Source organism: Oryx dammah, unplaced genomic scaffold (genome assembly GCF_014754425.2).
Source record: "Oryx dammah isolate SB20612 unplaced genomic scaffold, SCBI_Odam_1.1 HiC_scaffold_1, whole genome shotgun sequence".
In the NCBI taxonomy this organism is placed as follows: domain Eukaryota; kingdom Metazoa; phylum Chordata; class Mammalia; order Artiodactyla; family Bovidae; genus Oryx; species Oryx dammah.
Window position 1 is genome coordinate 52,566,833 of NW_024070185.1, and position 22,072 is coordinate 52,588,904.

Sequence of the window (22,072 nt, forward strand, 5' to 3'; positions counted from 1 at the left end):
CTATTTCCCATGAAGTGATGGGACCAGATGCCATGATCTTGGTTTTCTGAATGTTGAGCTTTAAGCCAACTTTTTCACTCTCTTCTTTCACTTTCATCAAGAGGCTCATTAGTTCTTCTTCGCTTTCTGCCATAAGGGTGGCGTCATCTGTATACCTGTGCTTACTGATATTTCTCTCGGGAATCTTGATTCCAGCTTGTGCTTCCTCCAGCCAAGCATTTCTCATGATACACTCTGCATATAAGTTAAATAAGCAGGGTGATAATATATAGCCTTGACGTACTCCTTTTCCTATCTGGAACCAGTCTGTTGTTCCATGTCCAGTTCTAACTGTTGCTTCCTGACCTGCATGCAGGTTTCTCAAGAGGCAGGTCAGGTGGTCTGGTATTCCTGTCTCTTTCAGAATTTTCCACAATTTACTGTGATCCACACAGTCAAAGGCTTTGGCATACTCAATAAAGCAGAAATAGATGTTTTTCTGGAACTCTCTTGATTTTTTGATGATCCAGCAGATGTTGGTAATTTGTTCTCTGGTCCCTCTGCCTTTTCTAAAACCAGCTTGAACATCTGGAAGTTCATGGTTCACATATTGCTGAAGCCTGGCTTGGAGAATTTTGAGCATTACTTTACTAGCATGTGAGATGAGTGCAATTGTGTGGTAGTTTGAACATTCTTTGGCATTGCCTTTCTTTGGGACCGGAATGAAAACTGACCTTTTCCAGTCCTGTGGCCTCTGCTGAGTTTTCCAAATTTGCTTGCATATTGAGTGCACTACTTTCACGGCATCATCTTTTAGAATTTGAAATAGCTCAATTGGAATTCCATCACCTCCACTAGCTTTGTTCGTAGTGATGCTTCCTAAAGCCCACTTGACTTCACATTCCAGGATGTCTGGCTCTAGGTGAGTGATCACACCATCGTGATTGTCTGGGTTGTGAAGATCTTTTTTGTACAGTTCTTCTGTGTATTCTTGCCACCTCTTCTTAATATCGTCTGCTTCTGTCAGGTCCATACTGTTTCTGTCCTTTATTGAGCCCATCTTTGCAAGAAATGTTCCCTTGGTATCTCCAGTTTTCTTGAAGAGATGTCTAGTCTTTCCCATTCTGTTTTCCTCCTTTTCTTTCCGTTGATCACTAAGAAGGGCTTTCTTATCTCTCCTAGCTATTCTTCGGAACTCTGCATTCAGATCCTTATATCTTTCCTTTTCTCCTTTGCTTTTCACCTCTTCTTTTCACAGCTATTTGTAAGGCCTCCCCAGACAGCCATTTTGCTTTTTTGCATTTCTTTTTCTTGGGATGGTCTTGATCCCTGTTTCCTGTACAATGTCACAAACCTCCATCCGTAGTTCATCAGGCACACTGTCTCTCAGATCTAGTTCCTTATATTTATTTCTCACTTCCACTGTAGAATCATAAGGGATTTGATTTAGGTCATACCTGAATGGTCTAGTGGTTTTCCCCACTTTCTTCAATTTAAGTCTGAATTTGGCAATAAGGAGTTCATGATCTGAGCCACATTGAGCTCCTGGTCTTGTTTTTGCTGACTGTATAGAGCTTCTGCATCTTTGGCTGCAAAGAATATAATCAATCTGATTTCAGTGTTGGCCATCTGGTGATGTCCATGTGTAGAGAGAGTCTTCTCTTGTGTTGTTGGAAGAGGGTGTTTGCTATGACCAGTGCCTTCTCTTGGCAAAACTCTATTAGTCTTTGCCCTGTTTCATTCTGTACTCCAAGGCCAAATTTGCCTGTTACTCCAAGTGTCTTGATTTCCTACTCTTGCATTCCAGTCCCCTATAATGAAAAGGACATCTTTTTTATATGTTCTTTCTAGAAGGTCTTGTAGGTCTTCATAAAACTGTTCAACTTTGCTTCTTCAATGTTCCTTGTCAGAGCATAGACCTGGATTATCATGATATTGAATGGTTTGCCTTGGAAAATAAATTGTTCAATATCATTTTTCTACATTCCATATAAGTGTGTTAGAATATGATATTTATCTTTCTCTTTCTGACTTACTTCACTCTGTATAACATGTTCTAGATTCATCCAGCTCATTAGAACTGACTCAAATGTGTTCTTTTTTATGGCTGAGTAATATTCTATTGTGTATATGTACCACAACTTCTTTATCCGTTCATCTGTCGATAGACATCTAGGTTGTCCATGTTCTAGCTATTGTGGAATGCATGTGTCTTTTTCAGTTTTGATTCCACCTGCCTAGGAGTGGGATTCCTGGGTCATATGGTGATTTTGTTCCTAGTTTTTTTTAAGGAATCTCTATACCATCTTCCCTAGTGACTGTATTCATTTACAGTGCAAGAGTATTCCCTTTTCTCCAAACCCTCTCCAGCAGTTATTGTTTGTAGATTTTTGATGATGGCTGTTCTGACCCATGTGAGGTGATATCTCATTGTAGTTTTTATTTTTATTTCTCTAATAATGTGTGATGTTCTGCATCTTTTCATGTGCTAGTTAGCTGTGTGTATGTCTTCCTTTGAGAAAAGTCTGTTTAGGTCTTTCTGCCGCTTTTTGATTGGGTTGTTTGTTTTTCTAGCATTGAGTTGTGTGAGCTGCTTGTATATTTTGGAAGCTAATCCTTTGTTAGTTTCATTTGCTTTTGTTTTCTCCCATTCTGAGGGTTGTCTTTTACTTTGCTTATAGTTTCCTTTGCTGTGTAAAAGCTTTTAAGTTTAATCAGGTCCCACTTGTTTACATTTGTTTTTATTTCCATTACTCTAGTGGGTGGATCGGAGAAGGCAATGGCAACCCACTCCAGTACTCTTGCCTGGAAAATCCCATGGACGAAGGAGCCTGGTAGGCTGCAGTCCATGGGGTCGCTAAGAGTCGCACACGACTGGGCGACTTTACTTTCATTTTTCACTTTCATGCATTGGAGAAGGAAATGGCAACCCACTTCACTGTTCTTACCTGGAGAATCCCAGGGATGGGGGAGCCTGGTGGGCTGCCGTCTATGGGGTCGCACAGAGTCGGACATGACTGAAGTGACTTAGCAGCAGCAGCAGCAGCAGCAGTGGGTGGATCATAGAGGATCTTGCTTTGATTTATGTCATTGAGTGTTCTGTCTATATTTTGCTCTAAGAGTTTTATAATTTCTGGTCTTAGGTTTAGGTCTTTAATCCATTTTGAGTTTATCTTTGTGTATGGTGTTAGGAAGTGTTCTAATTTCATTTTTTTACATGTAGCTGTCCTGTTTTCCTAGCACCATTTATTGAAGAGTCTGTCTTTGCCCCCTTTTATATTCTTTCCTCCTTTGTCAAAAATAAGATACCCATAGGTGCATGGGTTTATTTCTAGGCTTTCTATCTTGTTCCATTGGTCTATATTTCTGTTTTTGTGCCAGTACCATACTATCTTTATGATGGTAGCTTTCAGTTATGGTTTTCTAAGGGTGTATGCCCAGTAGTGGGATTGTTGGGTTATGAGATAGTTCTATTCCTAGTTTTTTTAAGGAATTTCCATACTGTTCTCCATAGTGGCTGTATCAATTTACATTCCCACCAGCAGTGCAAGAGGATTCCCTTTTCTCCACACCCTGTCAAACACTTACTGTTTGTAGATTTTTTTGATGAAGACCATTCTGACCGGCGTTAGGTGATATCTCATTATAGTTTTGACTTGCATATCTCTAATAATGAGTGATGTTGAGCATCTTTCTGTATGATTATTAGCCATTTGAATGTCTTCTATGGAGAAATGTCTGTTTAGTTCATCTACCCATTTTTTGATTGGGTTTTTTGTTTTCCTGATGTTGACCTGGGTAAGCTGCTTGTATATTCTGGAGATTAATCCTTTGTCAGTTTTGTTTGCAATTATTTTCTCCCATTTTGAGGGTTATCTTTTAATCTTGATTATTGTTTCCCTTGCTGTGCAAAAGCCTTTAAGTTTAAGTCCAATTTGTTTATTTTTGTTTTATTTCCATTATTGTAGGAGGTGGGACAAAGAGAATCTTGCTGTTATTTATGCTGAAGTGTGTACTGCCTGTGTTTTCCTCTAAGAGCTTTATAGTTTCTGAGCTTATGTTTAAGTCTTTAATCCATTTTGAATTTATTTTTGTGTATGGTGTTAAATGAAGTGTTCTGAATTTATTATTTTGTATTATTCCATATTTGTCAATTGAGGGGCTTACTAACCAAAAAAAATATAGAGTAGCTACATGGATACTTAAAGATGAAAGTTCCTTTTAAAGGCTTAAAACTAGTAGGCTAAGTGCTGCATTCATAATAAAGTTTATCATTCATAGCTTCTGGTATTGATCCTGGCATTTAATTTAGTTCTGTATTTCACAGGGTACTAAAGAATACATGGTCATTTAGAAAATGAAACATTCAGTTAATAGAATTATCTAATGTGTTAAAAGTTGGTTTTGCAGTGGTTTGAAATGAAACAGTTTTTCTTGTATAAAAATTTTTCACTACATGAAGTAGTAATGTTGAAATGGTCAAATCTTATTTTTTTTTAACAGTTCATTCTTAGTCAAGAAGATATAACGACCATTTTTAAAACATTATATGGCAACATATGGTATGAAGGTGATAGTGCTTCACATGAGGTAACAAAAGATGAGTCCAGTGTTACTAGTGGTCCTACTACTGCTTCATACCATCCAGCAGGTATGTCTTAACCTTAAATTAGTCCCCCTCTTCCTTCCTTCTGTCCTTCCTTTCATTCTCCCTAATTGTAGGTTTGGGTAAAATAAGATTTATAAACCTTTTCTATTTAGCTAATCTTACTCAAGTAGTTCTGATTTATCTGTTATTAGTCATTCTGTTGATTTTTTTTCTTTGAATCAAATTTTTTTCTTGTTATCCTAACTCCCCTTAAGTTCCTATTTTTCAGTGTTCAAGTTTTCTCCTCATATTTTCTTTTCTACCTTGTTCCTAGTGAAGCATATGTTCCAATGGAATATTTCATATTAATATTAGAAGTATCAAAATATTAGCAGTCTCAAAAGAGGATGATCATTAGTGATGGACTCCAGCAAATATTTAGAAAATACATGGATAAAATAGAGCAGAGGGAATCGTAACTCAGTAGAAGGCTGCATCCAATGTTGGATTTAATTTATTATGTAGAAACCTAACTAGGGTCTAAGTTCAATACCAGCACATAAAGAAATTGGGTTAATTAGAACTACTAGATGATTTTGCTTCACTAGAGTAAATTCTCCTCATTCTGGTATTTTGGGGGAACCCCAAGTCTCCCTACCTCAAACTGAAATCTACTAGTTTACAAGATCCCCACTTGCCAAGGCCTGACATATTGCACAGCTTTTCCAGTCAGACTCCCAGCAAAGAAACAACCTTGAAGTGAAGTGAAGTGAAGTCGCTCAGTCGTGTCCGACTCTTTGCGACTTCATAGACTGCAGCCTGCCAGGCTCCTCTGTCCATGGGATTTTCCAGGCAATAGTACTGGAGTGGATTGCCATTTCCTTCTCCAGGGGATCTTCCCAAACCAGGGCTCGAACCCAGGTCTCCCACATTGTAGACAGACACTTCACCGTCTGAGCCACCAGGGAAGTCCCAGAAACAACCTTACATTTATTTATAACATTATAGTAATCATCATTCTTACCAGCTAGAATAACCAACCCAGTACTTTATAGTTAAATATTAATGGTCAGATATAAAGAAAATCATAAGAACCGAAGCATAAAAGCAGACAAGATAAAGAGTAGTGTTTCTTTAATGAGACAAAAGTAATTGAAGAAAAAAACGAGAATGTGAACAGAAAACTAACTCTAATTCATAAAAGCAGAATTCTAGGAGTATAAGAACTGAATCCTACCATCACTACCTTCTGTCTTCCTAAGATAAGAAAGAGTTCTTAGAAGAGAACTCTATAAAACTAAGTAAATATTGAAACAAATTCTTGGATATAAAGAATCTACCCAGCTTCAAGCTGATTGAATACTCTCCATGCAAACACATTTTCGTGAAATGTCAGAACAACAGAAGTAATATTGAAGAATACTAGGCTGCCTGTTACGGCTTAGGGAAAAAAAAGTGACTGGAATCAGATTCATCATGAATGAAACTGGATGGGATGGGATTGATGGAGGATAAAAGACAGTGGGGTAATATTGGAAAATATATTTTTGAGGAAGATAATTTTGAAGTTAGCATTCCATATATGGTCAAACAATCATCCAAATGTGAAAACAATTTTTAGGTTTCCAGTGGCTCAAAGTTTACTTTCTTTATACCCATTCAGGTACAGCTCATTTTATTGCACTTTATTTTTATTGTGTTTCTCAGACATTGCATTTTTTACAAATTTAAGGTTTGTGGCAACCCTGAGTCAAGAAAGTCTATCTGGGTGCCATTTTTCTAACAAAATTAGTTTTTAGTTAAGGTATATATATTTTAAAAACATAATGCTATTGCATTATTATAGACTATAATATAGTATAAACATAACATTTTATATGCACTGGAAAACCAGTTTGTGTGACTTGCTTTGTTGTGGTATTCATTTTATTGTAGTAGTCTGGAACCAAACTTGCAGTGTCTGAGGTATGCTGGTAGTTTGAAAATATATTCTAGCAAAGCAAATAAGGAATCCAGGAAAGGGGAAAACATGGGATTCAAATACAGAGAGCATTAAAAAGGAATCCCCAAATTATCTGTTACTGGGCTGGAAAGTGCTTGGTTTTCATTTAAAAAGGAATTTAGAATGCTTTAAGAAAAAAAGGACAAATGTCTTAAGAAAAATGACATAAATTCTATGTAACATGTAGAATGAGGTGTTAACTCTGCCACATTAAGTAATATGGGAGAGGAAGACATGTTTTCTGTTCCAAAGAAGGGAGAAATACATACTGTACATTCTTTTGCAGAAGTGAAGTAAACTAAGTTTTGCATGATTTTGAGCCATTTTTAAAATGTGTGAAGAGATACTGTTTTTGTTTTTTTTTTCCTTGAGCGATGCATGTGTTGTGTTGCAGCAACAGAGGAAGTAAAATGATGCCTAGCAGGTAAAGAATCCACCTGCAATGTAGGAGATGTGGATTTGATCCCTGTGTCTGGAAGATCCCCTAGAGAAGGAAATGGCAACCCATTCCAGTTATTCTTGCCTGGGAAATTCCATGGACAGAGAAAAGCCTGGCAGGCTACAATCCAGAGAGTCAAAAAGAGTCAGACATTACTGAATGATTGAGCACACATTAGTCTCTTCATTTAAAATACTGAGATTTTTCAGTCTCAATACTGAGATTTTTCAGTGTAGCAGTCTTGCATAATTGTGTTGAACTTCTTCCGAAGTATGTTTTTTTATGCTACTGCAAATATTTTTAAAAGTATATTTCTCAGTTGTTACTGATACAATTGATATTTGCATAGTAACCCTATATCTTGTTAAAAATGCTAAATTGATTTCTTAATTCTAGTAATTTGTTGGAGACTTCTAGGGTTTTCTATGTAGTCAGTCATGCTGAGAAAGGCATTTTTACTTTCTACTGTGTAGAAATTATTATGTATAAATAATTTTGTGATAATAAACTCTACAACTTACATGAGATGTAGAAATTTTTTGAAAAAGTCACCAAAACTGACATAGGATGAAATAGAAATAAGATGAGTAGTTCTGCATCTATTAAAAGAATTGAACTTCAGTCAGTGGTGAATTTTGTTAAACATTAAAGTAAGATACCAGTGTTAAACCTTTTGGAAAATAGAGGAGGAGGGAATACTTCCTTAGTCATTTTATAAAGCAAGCAAGCATTAGCCTGATACCAAAAACCCAAATAAAAAATAAAAAACAACTTTGAGAAAAGGATATTGTACCTAATATCCCTAATGAACACAGGAATAAAAATTCTTAACAGCATAGCATACTTAATCCAGCAATAAGCATAGAGGATGTGTCACCTTGACTTAGACTTATCCTGAAATGCAGAGTTCATTTAACCCTCAAAAATCAATTAAGGTAATACCAAATTAAGAGAAAAAGGAGAAAAAATTATATCACCTGAATAGATGCAGAAAAAGCATTTGATAAGTCACCTATTTGTGATAAAAACTAGAAACATCTAAAAGGCATATTTAATGGTGAAGTGGAAAGTTTTCCACCTAAAATAGGAACAAAGCAAGAATGTCCACAATCACATTCCTATTCAACTAGTAATCATTGACAGAGCAATACAGCCAAGAGAAGGATTAATAGGTCTCAGAATCCATTTAATATGTACCATGTGTATATAATACCTTGCCCCAAAATATGAAATGTAGAAAAGATTGAGCTTTGGATCCTTTTGGTTAGTGGAACATTTTTAAAATGTCATCTAAAGCATCTTGTTTGGTTTTAGTTTTTTTTGAAGTAAAATTTAAATACAAAACACATATGCCAGGTACTCTGGTATGCATTTTACACATGCTATTTCCCTGAATTGCCAAAACAGTCCCAGGGGTTAGTTCTTTCATTCTCATTTTACAAAAATTAAACCAAGAGTTTATTAAAAGTAAACCAGGAGTTTAATTTATACTCCCAGATTATTATGTAAAGAATGCTAACCCTGGAGTTAAGTGAGTTCAACATCTGAATTTTTTAATCTTTTTGAATTTTTGAAAAATATTATACTATACCCATTTATTTAATAATTATGTTAAATTTACTTTAATTCTATTTTAATGAATTCTACCATTCCTGATCTTTTTCTTTTATCCACTAACTAATTTTCCCAAGGAACAACTGTAGTGACAGCTGCTGTGGTAGAAGTACATTCACATGCTTCTCAAGTTAAGACAACACTAAATATGAGTTTCAGAACCGATTATCTCACCATGGTACTGTATAGTCCAGGTCCTAAACAGGTAAGCTGAAGAAGAAAAACCATATTTTTGCTGTTTCCTGTGTTTTGTTGTATCTGTCCCTTTGAGAAAGATTGTTGCACTTTTCATGTTAATATTTAACTATTTGCCTTTTAAAATGAGTTTTCTTCCATATAGCCTTTGATATGAAAAATGATATTTTAAAGTTAATATATGCCTTTCATTATGAGCTCTTGGAAATAGAGAATGTGGTATTTCATATCTTAAAATATATTTTAAATTTTTGTGTAAAATTTGTATTGATTTCTTTTTCCTCAGACTTCCTTTACAGATATTCGTGATCCTTCTCTGAAACTTGCTGAATTTAAGTTGGAGAATATTATAAGCACTTTAAAAATGTATACAGATGACTCAACATTTTCTTCCTTCTCATTAAAAAACTGTATTTTAGATGACAAAAGGCCCCATATCAAGAAGGCAACTCCTAGGTAATAGTGTTTTAAATTTTTATTGAGCAGTGGTTGGTATATTTTACAGAACTTGCTCTCAGAATTGCATATGCATTTTCTGCATATATCCTGAAATCTTCAAAGCTTTAATGCAGTTGATTCCATAGTTCTCAGTCAACATTTTAAACGCCCTGTCTATGTGCTATTCTTGCTGAATGGTTGAATAAAAAAAAAGTTAAATAGAAATAATCAGTGTAATTAAATTGGTTTTAAATTAATCTCTATTACCTGAATTATTAATCCATACAATTGTATGGGTAATATATGAAAATTTGTGGAAAAAATATGCTGAGATTCAAAATTATGATAATTTCTTAAGGATATACTTCCTATATTATGAAACAGTTGTGCTCCTGAAGTCTGTAAATTTATTATTTCTCTTATCTTACTAAGAGAAATGACTTCAGAACATTGGCTTGCTGTCGGTGAAAGCAATGAGAGACCTTTGAGTTTTATTGGTATATCTGATTATGTGCAGGACACTCATAGGAATTGTGATTGTGTTTTTCAGAATGATAGGACTGACAGTTGGGTTTGACAAAAAGGACATGATGGATGTAAGGTATAGGACAATCCGAGATGGTTGGGTGGCTGATATAGTCCTTCAAGAAATGTATATTTGTGCAAGTGTGGAATTTCTGCTGACAGTTGCAAATGTCTTTCTTGAGGCCTACACTACAGGCACTGCTGTAGAAACCAATGTTCAAACATGGTCTGCTAAAGAAGAAGGTTAGTTATTGGCTAAAATATTCCATATCTGTTACTGAAGTGCTGTAATAACACTTAGCTTGATTATCCTTCTAGATGATGAGGTTAAGTGGATCAGTAAGTTAGAAATCTTTATTTTTCAGAGGTAAGAGGAAAATTTAAATGTGTTTTCTGATAAGATAGACAGTTTCTGTATTTTTCAAGGCATAAATAGATACTGGGTTCAACAATTATGAGACCAATGTTAAGTAATTGTACTTCTTTGAAGACAATAATTTGAAAGATTTTCTTGGAAGGAGACAATAATGAAACAATGACTCCTTTTCATAATTAAAGATAGTATTTTAACTTAAACTTGTCTTTTATTTATATGCTTATTTTTGCTTTCTGTCCAGGCCACTCAATCAGGGATTGAAATCGTGCTCCCTGCAGGGAAAGTGTAGAGTCTTTCCTACTGGACACCACAGAGAAGTCCCTAAAGTTCTTTTATTCTTGCTACATTTATAATTTTCTGTTATCTTTTATATATTTCATTCCTTGTAGTGTAGTAGAAAGAGTGTCAAGCTAAGAGTTAGAAACTAGGTTTATTTTTAGCTCTGCCATTAAATAATAGAGATTCCCCCTCACATTTTAAAATAGTCTAATGGCTATGAGTTCTTTAAATCTTAGACTAGGAGAGTTGCAGTAAATTCTTTTGGGATCTAAGTATTTTTATGTTGCTTTTTACTTCAAATGGAGATATCTTTCCTATAAATAATTTTTCATAATATAAGAAAGATTTACAGCTATTTTAAGACATTATCTGTGTTTTTATTTTAGTACCTAAACAGCAATCAGAAAAGTGGGAAATGAATATCACTATTAAAAATCCTGAAATTGTGTTTGTCGCTGATATGACAAGACATGACGCTCCTGCCTTAGTCATTACAACACAGTGTGAAATATATTGGCTAGGTGACTTTGAAAATGATACCATGACTGCTGCCATTAAAGATCTCCAAGTGAGAGCATGCCCATTTCTTCCAGTCAAGAGAAAAGGAAAAATCACTACTGTGAGTTTTCTATTTATTTGTCAGCTTAATTGTAAACTGTTTTATATTTAGCAAGTATGACTTTAGGAAAGTAGCTACATACTCTCCAACCTTATTCTATAAAATACTTTTCTTTCATCTTAGAGAGCCTAGTTTAGATTATTATTGCACCAGCTTTTACACTCTCTTTTCATTTTTTCCATCTGTTCCTCATTGTTGTGTGTATTTATGGGAACAGTCACACTGAGAAGTTGATTTTATCTAAATACTTCTCAGTGAAGACTTTACTCCGATTTTCTTTCCATGTCAATTCCACACTGCTTTTAGGCGGTTAAGACTTTGTACCAGTTGTTTGTTGTGTTGTTTCTGTTTATTTTAATTTTTTCTCCCATCTAGACTTATTTTTCTCAGATGTGCTACTTGCTTTTCTCCCTATGGCTTATTTGAACTGTCAGTCATGTGCTCTGACATGCTTCCCATTTGTATTTTATTTACTAGTATCCTCTTGGCCTTCTTCCTCTTCATAACTGATTAAAATTTGTTTCTTCAAAGACATCTTTTCAAGTTAACTGTCTGACTCCTGGTACTCTTATAAAATAAAACACTTATGAAAATGTACCACAACTTCTTTATCCTTTCATCTGTCAGTGGACATCTACGTTGCTTCCATGTTCTAGCTATTGTAAATAGTGCTGCAGTGAACAGTGGGACCCATGTGTCTTTTTCAGTTTTGGTTTCCTCAGGGTATGTGCCCAGGAGTGGGATTGCTGGGTCATATGGTGATTTTTTTTCCTAGTTTTCTAAGGAATCTCCATACCATCTTCCATAGTGGCTGCATCTGTTTACATTCCCACCAGCAGTGCAAGAGCATTGTCTGTTGTAACCTTTCCTTTGTTTTTCTACTTTTGTTCATTTGATTCTTCTTTTTTTTTTTTCTTATTGAGTCTGGCTAATGTTTGTGAATTTTGTTTATCTTCTCAAAGAACCAGCTTTTCATTTTATTAATCTTTACTGTTATGTCTTTCATTTCTCTTTCATTTATTTCTGCTTGGACCTTTATTATTTCTTTCCTTCTACTAATTTTGTTTTTTCTTCTTCTTTTTCCGTTTGTTTTAGGTGTAAAGTTAGGTTGTCTATTTGATATTTTTCTTGTCTCTTGAGGTAGGATTGTACTGCTATAAACATCCCTCTTAGGACTGCTTTTGCTGCATCCCATTAGGTTTTAGAGTTGTCATCTTTACATTGTCATTTGTTTCTAGAAGTTTTTTGATTTCCCTTTTGATTTCTTCAGTAACCTATTAGTTATTTAGAAACGTGTTGTTTAATCTCCATGTGTTTGTTTTTCTTACAGTTTTTTCTTGTAATTGATATCTAGTCTCATAGCGTTGCTGTCAGAGAAGATGCTTGATACGGTTTCAGTTTTCTTAAAATTAACTGAGATTTGATTTGTGACCCAAGATGTGGTCTGTCCTGGAGAATGTTCCATGTGCACTTGAGAAGAAGGTGTATTCTTCTGCATTTGGATGGAATGTCCTGAAGATATCAATGAGATCCATCTCATCTAATGTATCATTTAAGACTTGTGTTTCTTTTTAATTTTCAGTTTTGATGTTCTGTCCATTGGTGAGAGTGGGGTGTTAAAGTCTCCTGTTGTTACTGTGTTACTGTCAATTTCTCTTAGTGTTTCTCTTATGTACTGAGGTGCTCCTATGTTGGGTGCATAGATATTTACAGTTGTTATGTCTTCCTCTTGGATTGATCTCTTGATCAATCAATGTAGTGTCCTTCCTTATCTCTTGTAATCTTTATTTTAAGGTCTATTTTGTCTGATATGAGGATTGCTACTTCAGCTTTCTTCTGCTTTCCATTTGCATGGAGTACATTTTTCCATCCCCTCTCTTTCCGTCTATATGTGTCTTTAGGTCTGAAGTGGGTTTCTTGTAGACAGCATATATATGTATCTTGTTTTTGTATCCATTCAGCCAATCTTCATTATTTTTTTTTAAACTTACTGTGTTTGTGGTTTTTTCCCAGGGTAAAAGGTTGCATTCTTTCTTCCTTTTGGTTTCTGCCCTCCTATGTTTGGTGCAGTGGTTTGTGTAAGCTTCCTATAGGCTGAGATTTGTGATGAGTTTTTGTTCCTTCCTTTGTTTGCTTTTCCTCTGATGGGCAAGGGTGAGTGAGGTGGTAATCCTGTTTGCTGGTGATTGGGTTTGTATTTTTTTGTTGTTGTTGTTTAGATGAGGCATCCTGCACAGGGTGTTACTGATGGTTGGGTGATGCCAGGTCTTGTACTCAAGTGGTTTCCTTTGTGTGAGTTCTCATTATTTGATACTCCATAGGGTTAGTTCTCTGGTAGTCTAGGGTCTTGGAGTCAGTGTTCCCACTCCAAAGGCTCAGGGCTTGATCCCTGGACAGGAAGGAAGATTCCACAAGTGGTTTGTATGGCATTAAGTAAGATTAAAAACAAATACCCCAAAATGAGAAACCAAAGATGAACCCCAGACAAATGGCAGTTACAAAATCAGGCAAATAATAATTAAAATGATGCAATATACATATACACCCATAAGCAAAGTCAAAACAGTTCAACAAAAATAAAGTACAGTGATTGACCCGGTGAACAAAGGAAATAAAAAATTATCTTTACCTGTTAAGAACAAAACTAACTAAAGCATAAAGTGGAAAACAAAACTAAGCAAGGTGCCAAGTATGCAATAAAGCAAAGAAAAGAAAACTAACACACATATTGAGAGGAAAGGAAAGAAAAGAATAGATATGCAAAGTTAAATACAGGTAGATGAAGAAGATTTATATACATTAAAGATTAACTGCAAGGGGAAAAGAACAGGAAAGGCAAACAAAGAAATAAATGTAGAGAAAAAAATAATAGATTTAAAAAATTAAAATTATAAAAAAGAGCAAAGAAATAAAAAAGAAAGACATAAAGGAAGAATAAAGAAAAAAGGAAAACAGAACTACAAAATCCCAACACAGAGTCAGAGGTTTATAACAACAATAAGAAGTGTGACTGAATATACACATACGCATTACACCCTTAAGCAAAATCAAAACAGTCCAACAAAAATAAAGTACAATAGATTGACCCCGTGAACAAAGGAAATCAAGAGTTATATCTACCAGTTAAGAACAAAACTAACTAAAGCAGAACTGGAAAATGAAACTAAAGGAAGACACAAGTTGGGGAATAAAGCTATGAAAATAAAGCTAACAAATGTTTGACAGGAAAGAAAAGAAAGAATAGATATGCAAAGTTAAATACAGGTAGATGGAGAAGACTTATATACATTAAAGATTATCTGGAAAGGGAAAGGAACAGTATGAAAAGCAAACAAAGGAATAAATGTATAAAAAATAATAATAGGTTTAAAAAAATAAAATTAAAAAAGAAAATAAAAAGGAAATTCTCCAGAACTGCAAAAGCCCAATGTAGAGGCAGAGGTTTATAACAACAATAAAAAATGTGTCTGCGGAGAAAAAAAAAATTCTAAAACTTAATTAGATTTCATAGTGCCAAAATCGACAACTACAACAGAGGGGCAAAAAAAAAAAAAAAAGAAAATCCAAGGGAATCTACAGGACAAGTCAAACCATAAGAATAATGTTTTTCTTGAGCCACTGCTGTCAGAGTCCTTTCCTTGCTGGAGGTCACAGTCCACCTCACCTCCCTTTTATGCCCTCCAAAACTGCTGATCTCCGGACCTGCTGTGGGGGCAACTCAGATTCTAATCTGGTCCTACTCCTGTGTGTTCTTCTCTCCAATGTCCACAGCTGTCAGAACCAGCGTGTTTCCTTTTGTGGGAGCTCTGAATGTCCTTTTATGTATTCCATAGACACAGAGTCTGCCTCATTGATCGTGTGGATTTAATCTGCAGTGGGAAGGTTTTGCAGTCTTCTTCCTTAGCCACACTGCCCCTGGATTTCAATTGTGGTTTTATTTCCATCTCTGCATGTGGGTTGTCCACTGGGGTTTGCTCCTGGGGCTGCCCTGGAGGACTTGGGTTTGCCTCTGTGAGGGCCAGATGTGGGGAGTGGTGCAGCTGTTTAGGTTGCAAGAGTTCTGGCAGCACCAGGTACTCAGGGGAGTTGGCAGCTAGAGCAGCAGGAAATACAGTGCTCTAGAAGGGTATGGCAACCAGTATTGGCCAATACGTTCCAGTATTCTTGCCTGGAGAACCACCCTGACAGAAGCTTGGCAGGCCACAGTCTACAGGTTCACAAAGAGCTGGATACTACCGAAGCAACCCTCTGTGCGTAGATGCAAGACTTTTTTTGCCTGTGGCAACTCTGCCCCAGTGAGAGTTGAGCAAGAAGGTGGTGCAGCCACTTGGCTTGTGGGGATCCTGGGCAGCACCAAGTGTGCAGGGACATGGACTGCCTCCACCACAGGAGTTATGGCCTTATCAGAGTCTTTTTTCGAGCCTCTTGTAGCTGGCAATTAGAAGGCCTTTTTGGCCAGTTTTTCCCCATAGCTCCATCCATTCAGGCACTTACAGGGCTCCCTTGCCTGGGCTCCTTCTCTGTTGTTTAGCACGTCAGGCACATAGAGGGGCCCCCTTGGCTGGGGTCCTACCCATAGATCGGCATTTCAGGTACTTAAAGGGGCACCCTGGGTGGGGTCCTACTCTGTAGTGCAGCGCATCAGGTGTTTGATGGGCCAGACTTTTTATCGTTCAGGTGCCAATGCTTGCATGTAGGGAGAGAGAGGCTATAGTGATGGCTCCACCCTCTGTGCGTGACTCAGTAGTATCACCTTGCTTCCATGACTTCCTGGCTTTCCTCTACAGGCATTTCCCTTCACAGTCTCCTCCCTCACATCTCCTAAATCCGTCTCTCCACAGTCAACAGCAGCCCTCACACTGGGATTGCTCCATAGTATCTAAACTCCAGCTCCCAGCTGCTGCACCTTCCATGGGACCTGCGTCCCTGTCCAGAGTATGTATGGCTGTGGCAAGGACTGTCTGATTCTCATTCCATTTAGGCTGCCACAGATCAGCTGTTTCACTCTCAGCCTTAAATGTTTCTCCTCTGACTCAGACAATTGCCCCGATGTGGGGATTGGTCCCTTGCTTCAGTTTGCCCACTTGCCAAGAGGAGGTCCAGTCCTATGAACAATCCTGTTTTTCCCCCTAGTTCCTTTGTCCTACTGAGTTTTGGGTGGTTCTATATTCTTTTTCACTGGTCAGGTACTCCTCTCCCCTTTTACCTGGTGTTCTGCATGCAGTTCTGTGTCTGAAGGTGTATTCCTGATGTATCCATGGAAAGAGATATATATACTCCATGTCCACCTACTCCTCCACCCTTTTGTTCCTCCTCCTAGATGATAGCTTTCTTTATTGTGTCTGCATATGACTTCTTTCGGTTTGGCAATATAAGTAAGTGTAGTCACACAGTCGTGTCCGACTCTTTGTGACCCCATGGACTATAGCCCACCAGGCTCCTCCGTCCATGGGATTCTACAGGCAAGAATACTGGAGTGGGTTGCCATTTCCTTCTCCAGGGGATCTTCCTGAGCCAGGGATCGAATCTGGGTCTTTCGCATCACAGGCAGATACTTTACCCTCTGAGCCACCAGGGAAGCCCAGGCAATATATTAATTAATAGACAAATAAGTTACCAATTTTTGACAGATGCACACCTCACCACTATACACAATCACTAGTTTAACAGTGGTAGGACTGAAAACTCAAAGCTTAAAAACCCATTCAGAAAAAGAATAGGAAACACTTTGTAGTCATTGCTTCATGAGAATTGAAATATCCTGCTGAACTGAATTGTGAAAATGTAAAGCTCCAACAATGGAGTAAGTTCCTTGGATAGCCCATGTTGGAGTCTTTGACTTTTGCTGTCTTGAAAGAGCATTGTTCACATTTTCTCACGTGGCTCTGTCTCTCTCTCTTTTCAGACATTATCTACTGTAGATATATGTAAAGTGACTATTGTCTTTTTCAGGATAAACACTGTTGTCACAGCTTGCTGTCTGTTAAGCTTACTACTTGGAGGTGATTTTAGCAGTTTTAATACTAAAAAACTCCTATATACCAGGTATTGGTCTCCTTGGCAATCCTTAGTTTGTTAACCATTTGATGATTCCATATATAAGTAGCTTTAACAACCAAAGCTATTATTTATTCATGGAAGGTTTTTGTTTTTATTTTTGCTGCAGAACTCTTGTTTTATTTATTAATCAGTCATTTGTCTATCCTATCTTCATCCTGACAGTAAAGACTACTTTAACAGTGGATTCCCTTTTCTCTACATACTTGCCAGCATTTGTTTTTTTGATGATAGTCATTGTGACAGGTGTGAGGTGATAGCTAATTGTGGTTTTGATTTGCATCTCTGATTAGCAATGTTGAACATCATTTCATATGCCTGTTGGTCATCTGCATGTCCTCTGGAAAAATGTCTGTTCAGTTCTGCTGCCCATCTTTAATTGGAGCATTTGGTAAAAAAACAAAAATGATGTTGAGTTGTACGTTCAGTTCAGTCTCTCAGTCATGTCTGACTCTTTGCGACCCCATGAACCACAGCAGGCCAGGCCTCCCTGTCCATCACCAACTCCTGGAGTCTACCCAAACCCATGTCCATTGAGCTGATGATGCCATCCAACCATCTCATCCTCTGTCATCCCATTCTCCTCCTGCCCTCAATCTTTCCTAGCATCAGGGTCTTTTCAAATGAGTCAGCTCTCCACATCAGGTGGCCAAAGTATTGGAGTTTCAGCTTCAATATCAGTCCCTCCAATGAACACCCAGGACTGATCTGCTTTAGGATGAACTGGTTGGATCTCTTTGCAGTCCAGGTGACTCTCAAGAGTCTTCTCCAACACGCAGTTCAAAAGCATCATTTCTTCGGCCCTCAGCTTTCTTTATAGTCCAACTCTCACATCCATACATGAACACTGGAAAAACCATAGCCTTGACTAGATGGACCTTTGTTACCAAAATAATGTCTCTGCTTTTTAATATGCTGTCTAGGTTGGTCATAGCTTTTTTTCTAAGAGGGAAGTGTCTTTTAATTTCATGGCTCCAGTCACCATCTGCAGTGATTTTGGAGCTCCCCCCAAATAAAGTCTCTCACTGTTTCCATTGTTTCCCCATTTATTTGCCATGAAGTGTTGAGACTGAATGCCATGATCTTAGCTTTCCGAATGTTGAGTTTTAAGCCAACTTTTTCACCTTTCCCTTTCACTTTCATCAAGAGGCTCTTTAGTTCCTCTTTGCTTTCTGCCATAAGGGTGGTATCATCTGCATATCTGAGGTTATTGATATTTCTCCTGGCAATCTTGATTCCAGCTTGTGCTTCATCCAGCCTGGCACAGGATGTACTCTGCATATAAATTAAATAAGCAGGGTGACAATATGCAACCTTGAGGTATTCCTTTCCTGATTTGGAACCCTTCTGTTATTCCATGTCCAATTCTAACTGTTGCTTCTTGACCTGTATACAGATTTCTTATGCAAGTCTTATCAATGCCTTATATACTTTTATCAGAACCAGGGACACAATATATATCTTAAATTAACAAGATTAGAAGTTGCAATAGAAAGGTCTTACCAAACCCACTCCTACAACATACATCTTTCAGTTCAGTCGCTCAGTCGTGTCCGACTCTTTGTGACCCCATGAATCGCAGCACGCCAGGCCTCCCTGTCCATCACCATCTCCCGGAGTTCATTCAGACTCATGTCCATCGAGTCCGTGATGCCATCCAGCCATCTCATCCTCTGTCGTTCCTTTCTCCTCCTGTCCCCAATCCCTCCCAGCATCACACTCTTTTCCAATGAGTCAACTCTTCGCATGAGGTGTCCAAAGTACTGGAGTTTCAGCTTTAGCATCATTCCTTCCAAAGAAATCCCAGGGTTGATCTCCTTCAGAATGGACTGGTTGGATCTCCTTGCAGTCCAAGGGACCCTCAAGAGTCTTCTCCAACACCACAGTTCAAACGCATCAATTCTTTGGCTCTCAGCCTTCTTCACAGTCCAACTCTCACATCCATACATGACCACAGGAAAAACCATAGCCTTGACTAGACAGACCTTAGTCGGCAAAGTAATGTCTCTGCTTTTGAGTATACTATCTAGGTTGGTCATAACTTTTCTTCCAAGGAGTAAGCATCTTTTAATTTCATGGCTGCAGTCACCATCTGCAGTGATTTTGGAGCCCCCCAAAATAAAGTCTGACACTGTCTCTATTGTTTCCCCATCGATTTCCCATGAAGTGATGGGACCAGATGCCATGATCTTCACTAAGTGCAGGCGGCTGTGAGCCGGCTTGCTCACCAAGCTCAGGCGGCTGCGAGCCGGCTTGTTCACTAAGCGCAGGCAAAAGGAGCTACTCCACGTCTGAGGTCAGGGGCAGCAGCCTAGAGTGCCGGGCTGCGATGGCGCAGGGACGGCCGAGAGGAGCTGCCCTGCGTCTGAGGTCAGTGGCGGCGGCTGGGAGGAGCTACCCCGCGTCTGAGGTTGGGGCGGCAGCCGGGAGGAGACACCCCGTGTCCGAGGTCAGGGCGGTGGCCGGGAGGAGCTACCCCGCGTCCAAGGCCAGTGGTGGCAGCAGGGAGGAGCCACCCATGCCTGAGGCCGAGAGGAGTCAACCCTAGCAGTAGTGGCTGCACAGGCACAGGAGGGCCTAGAGGAGCTACCCCACGTTGAATGTCAGGAACATACATCTTTAGATAACAAAATTAGTCAGAAGTTTCTTGTTAAGAAAGAGAAACCTGTCCTCATGCAAGATACATTGTTGTTATATAGTCATTAGTACAGAACTTAAGGAAAAACATATCCTTGAGCAAGATGAGTTGTTTTGTTGTGTAATCATTAGCTCTGGGCTTAAAGAAAGTTAGTCTTAAAGATTGTTGTCATAACAACTGAGTTTAAGAAAAAATGTTTTATGTGACTAAGACAAAGCAATGTTAAAAAAAAATTTTTGCTACTTTCTCTTCCTTGAGAGCCCTGGACCCCTTTCTCCTTATCAATCTACATAAGAATTAACTCAAGATTTTGGACCTCATGCTATAATATTGGGAGGTGACTATCAGGATCCGTAGGAGGTGAACATATGTTGTATTTAGGAGCAGTGTGAGTCACTGGTGGCTGCAGGACAGATTTATGCTTACTGTAGTTAGGGCAGACTTAGTTAATTTATACTTACATTAAGAATTATTTAGCAACTCTAATGTATTTATAATTTTGTCTTCTTTTGTAGTTTGGCCTTTATCAGTTCAGTTCAGTTCAGTTGCTCGGTTGTGTCCGACTCTTTTAACCCCATGATTCGCAGCAGGCCAAGCCTTCCTGTCCATCACCAACTCTCGGAGTTCACTCAGACTCACGTTCATCGAGTCAGTGATGCCATCCAGCCATCTCATCCTCGGTCGTCCCCTTCTCCTCCTGCCCCCAATCCCTCCCAGCATCAAAGTCTTTTCCAGTGAGTCAACTCTTCACATGAGGTGGCCAAAGTACTGGAGTTTCAGCTTTAGCATCACTCCTTCCAAAGAAATCCCAGGACTGATCTCCTTCAGAATGGATGGTTGGATCTCCTTGCAGTCCAAGGGACTCTCAAGAGTCTTCTCCAACACCACAGTTCAAAAGCATCAATTCTTCGGCGCTCAGCCTTCTTCACAGTCCAACTCTCACATCCATACATGACTACTGGGAAAACCATAGCCTTGACTACATGGACCTTAGTCGGCAAAGTAATGTCTCTGGTTTTGAATATGCTGTCTAGGTTACTCATAACATTTCCTCCAAGGAGTAAGCGTCTTTTAATTTCAAGGTTGCAATCACCATCTGCAGTGATTTTGGAGCCCAAGAAAATAAACTCTGACACTGTTTCTACTGTTTCTCCATCTATTTCTCAAGGAGTCATGGGACCGGATGCCATGATCTTCGTTTTCTGAATGTTGAGCTTTAAGCCAACTTTTTCACTCTCCGCTTTCACTTTCATCAAGAGGCTTTTGATTTTCTCTTTACTTTCTGCCATAAGGGTGGTGTCATCTGCATATCTGAGGTTATTGAGATTTCTCCCAGCAGTCTTGATCCCAGCTTGTGTTTCTTCCAGTCCAGTGTTTCTCATGATGTACTCTGTATATAAGTTAAATAAGCAGCGTGACAATATACAGCCTTGACGTACTCCTTTTCCTATTTGGAACCAGTCTGTTGTTCCATGTCCAGTTCTAACTCTTGCTTCCTGGCCTGCATACAGGTTTCTCAAGAGGCAGGTCAGGTGGTCTGGTATTCCCATCTCTTGAAGAATTTTCCACAGTTGATTGTGATCCACACGGTCAAAGGCTTTGGCATAGTCAATAAAGCAGAAGTAGATGTTTTTCTGGAACTCTATTGCTTTTTCCATGATCCAGCGGATGTTGGCAATTTGATCTCTGGTTCCTCTGCCTTTTCTAAAACCAGCTTGAACATCTGGAAGTTCACAGTTCACGTATTGCTGAAGCCTGCCTTGGAGAATTTTGAGCATTACTTTACTCGCGTGTGAGATGAGTGCAATTGTGTGGTAGTATGAGCATTGTTTGGCATTGCCTTTCTCTGGGATTGGAATGAAAACTGACCTTTTCCAGTCCTGTGGCCGCTGCGGAGTTTTCCAAATTTGCTGGCATATTGAGTGCAGCACTTTCACAGCACCATCTTTCAGGATTTGAAACAGCTCAACTGGAATTCCATCACCTCCACTAGCTTTGTTCATAGTGATGCTTTCTAAGGCCCACTTGACTTCACATTCCAGGATGTCTGGCTGTAGCTGAGTGATCACACCATCATGATTATCTTGGTCTTGAAGATCTTTTTTGTACAGTTCTTCCATGTATTCTTGCCATCTCTTCTTAATATCTTCTGCTTCTGTTAGGTCTCTACCATTTCTGTCCTTTATCGAGCCCATCTTTGCATGAAATGTTCCCTTGGTATCTCTCAGTTTCTTGAAGAGATCTCTAGTCTTTCCCATTCTGTTCTTTTCCTCTATTTCTTTGCATTGATCGTAGAAGAAAGCTTTCTTATCTCTTCTTGCTA

At 38.3% G+C, this 22,072-nt stretch overlaps 1 protein-coding gene across 3 annotated transcripts in view; it reads left to right on the forward strand.

Moving 5' to 3' along the window:
* The window catches only part of VPS13A (vacuolar protein sorting 13 homolog A), a 277,384-nt gene that overhangs the window by 152,053 nt on the left and 103,259 nt on the right, over window positions 1–22,072 (forward strand). For all 3 annotated transcript variants that reach the window (XM_040257403.1, XM_040257484.1, XM_040257562.1), the window contains exons 35-39: window positions 4,483–4,630; window positions 8,700–8,827; window positions 9,104–9,273; window positions 9,806–10,023; window positions 10,822–11,054. In XM_040257403.1, coding sequence (XP_040113337.1) covers window positions 4,483–4,630; window positions 8,700–8,827; window positions 9,104–9,273; window positions 9,806–10,023; window positions 10,822–11,054 — 897 coding nt within the window. The remainder of the gene's footprint in view (window positions 1–4,482; window positions 4,631–8,699; window positions 8,828–9,103; window positions 9,274–9,805; window positions 10,024–10,821; window positions 11,055–22,072) is intronic.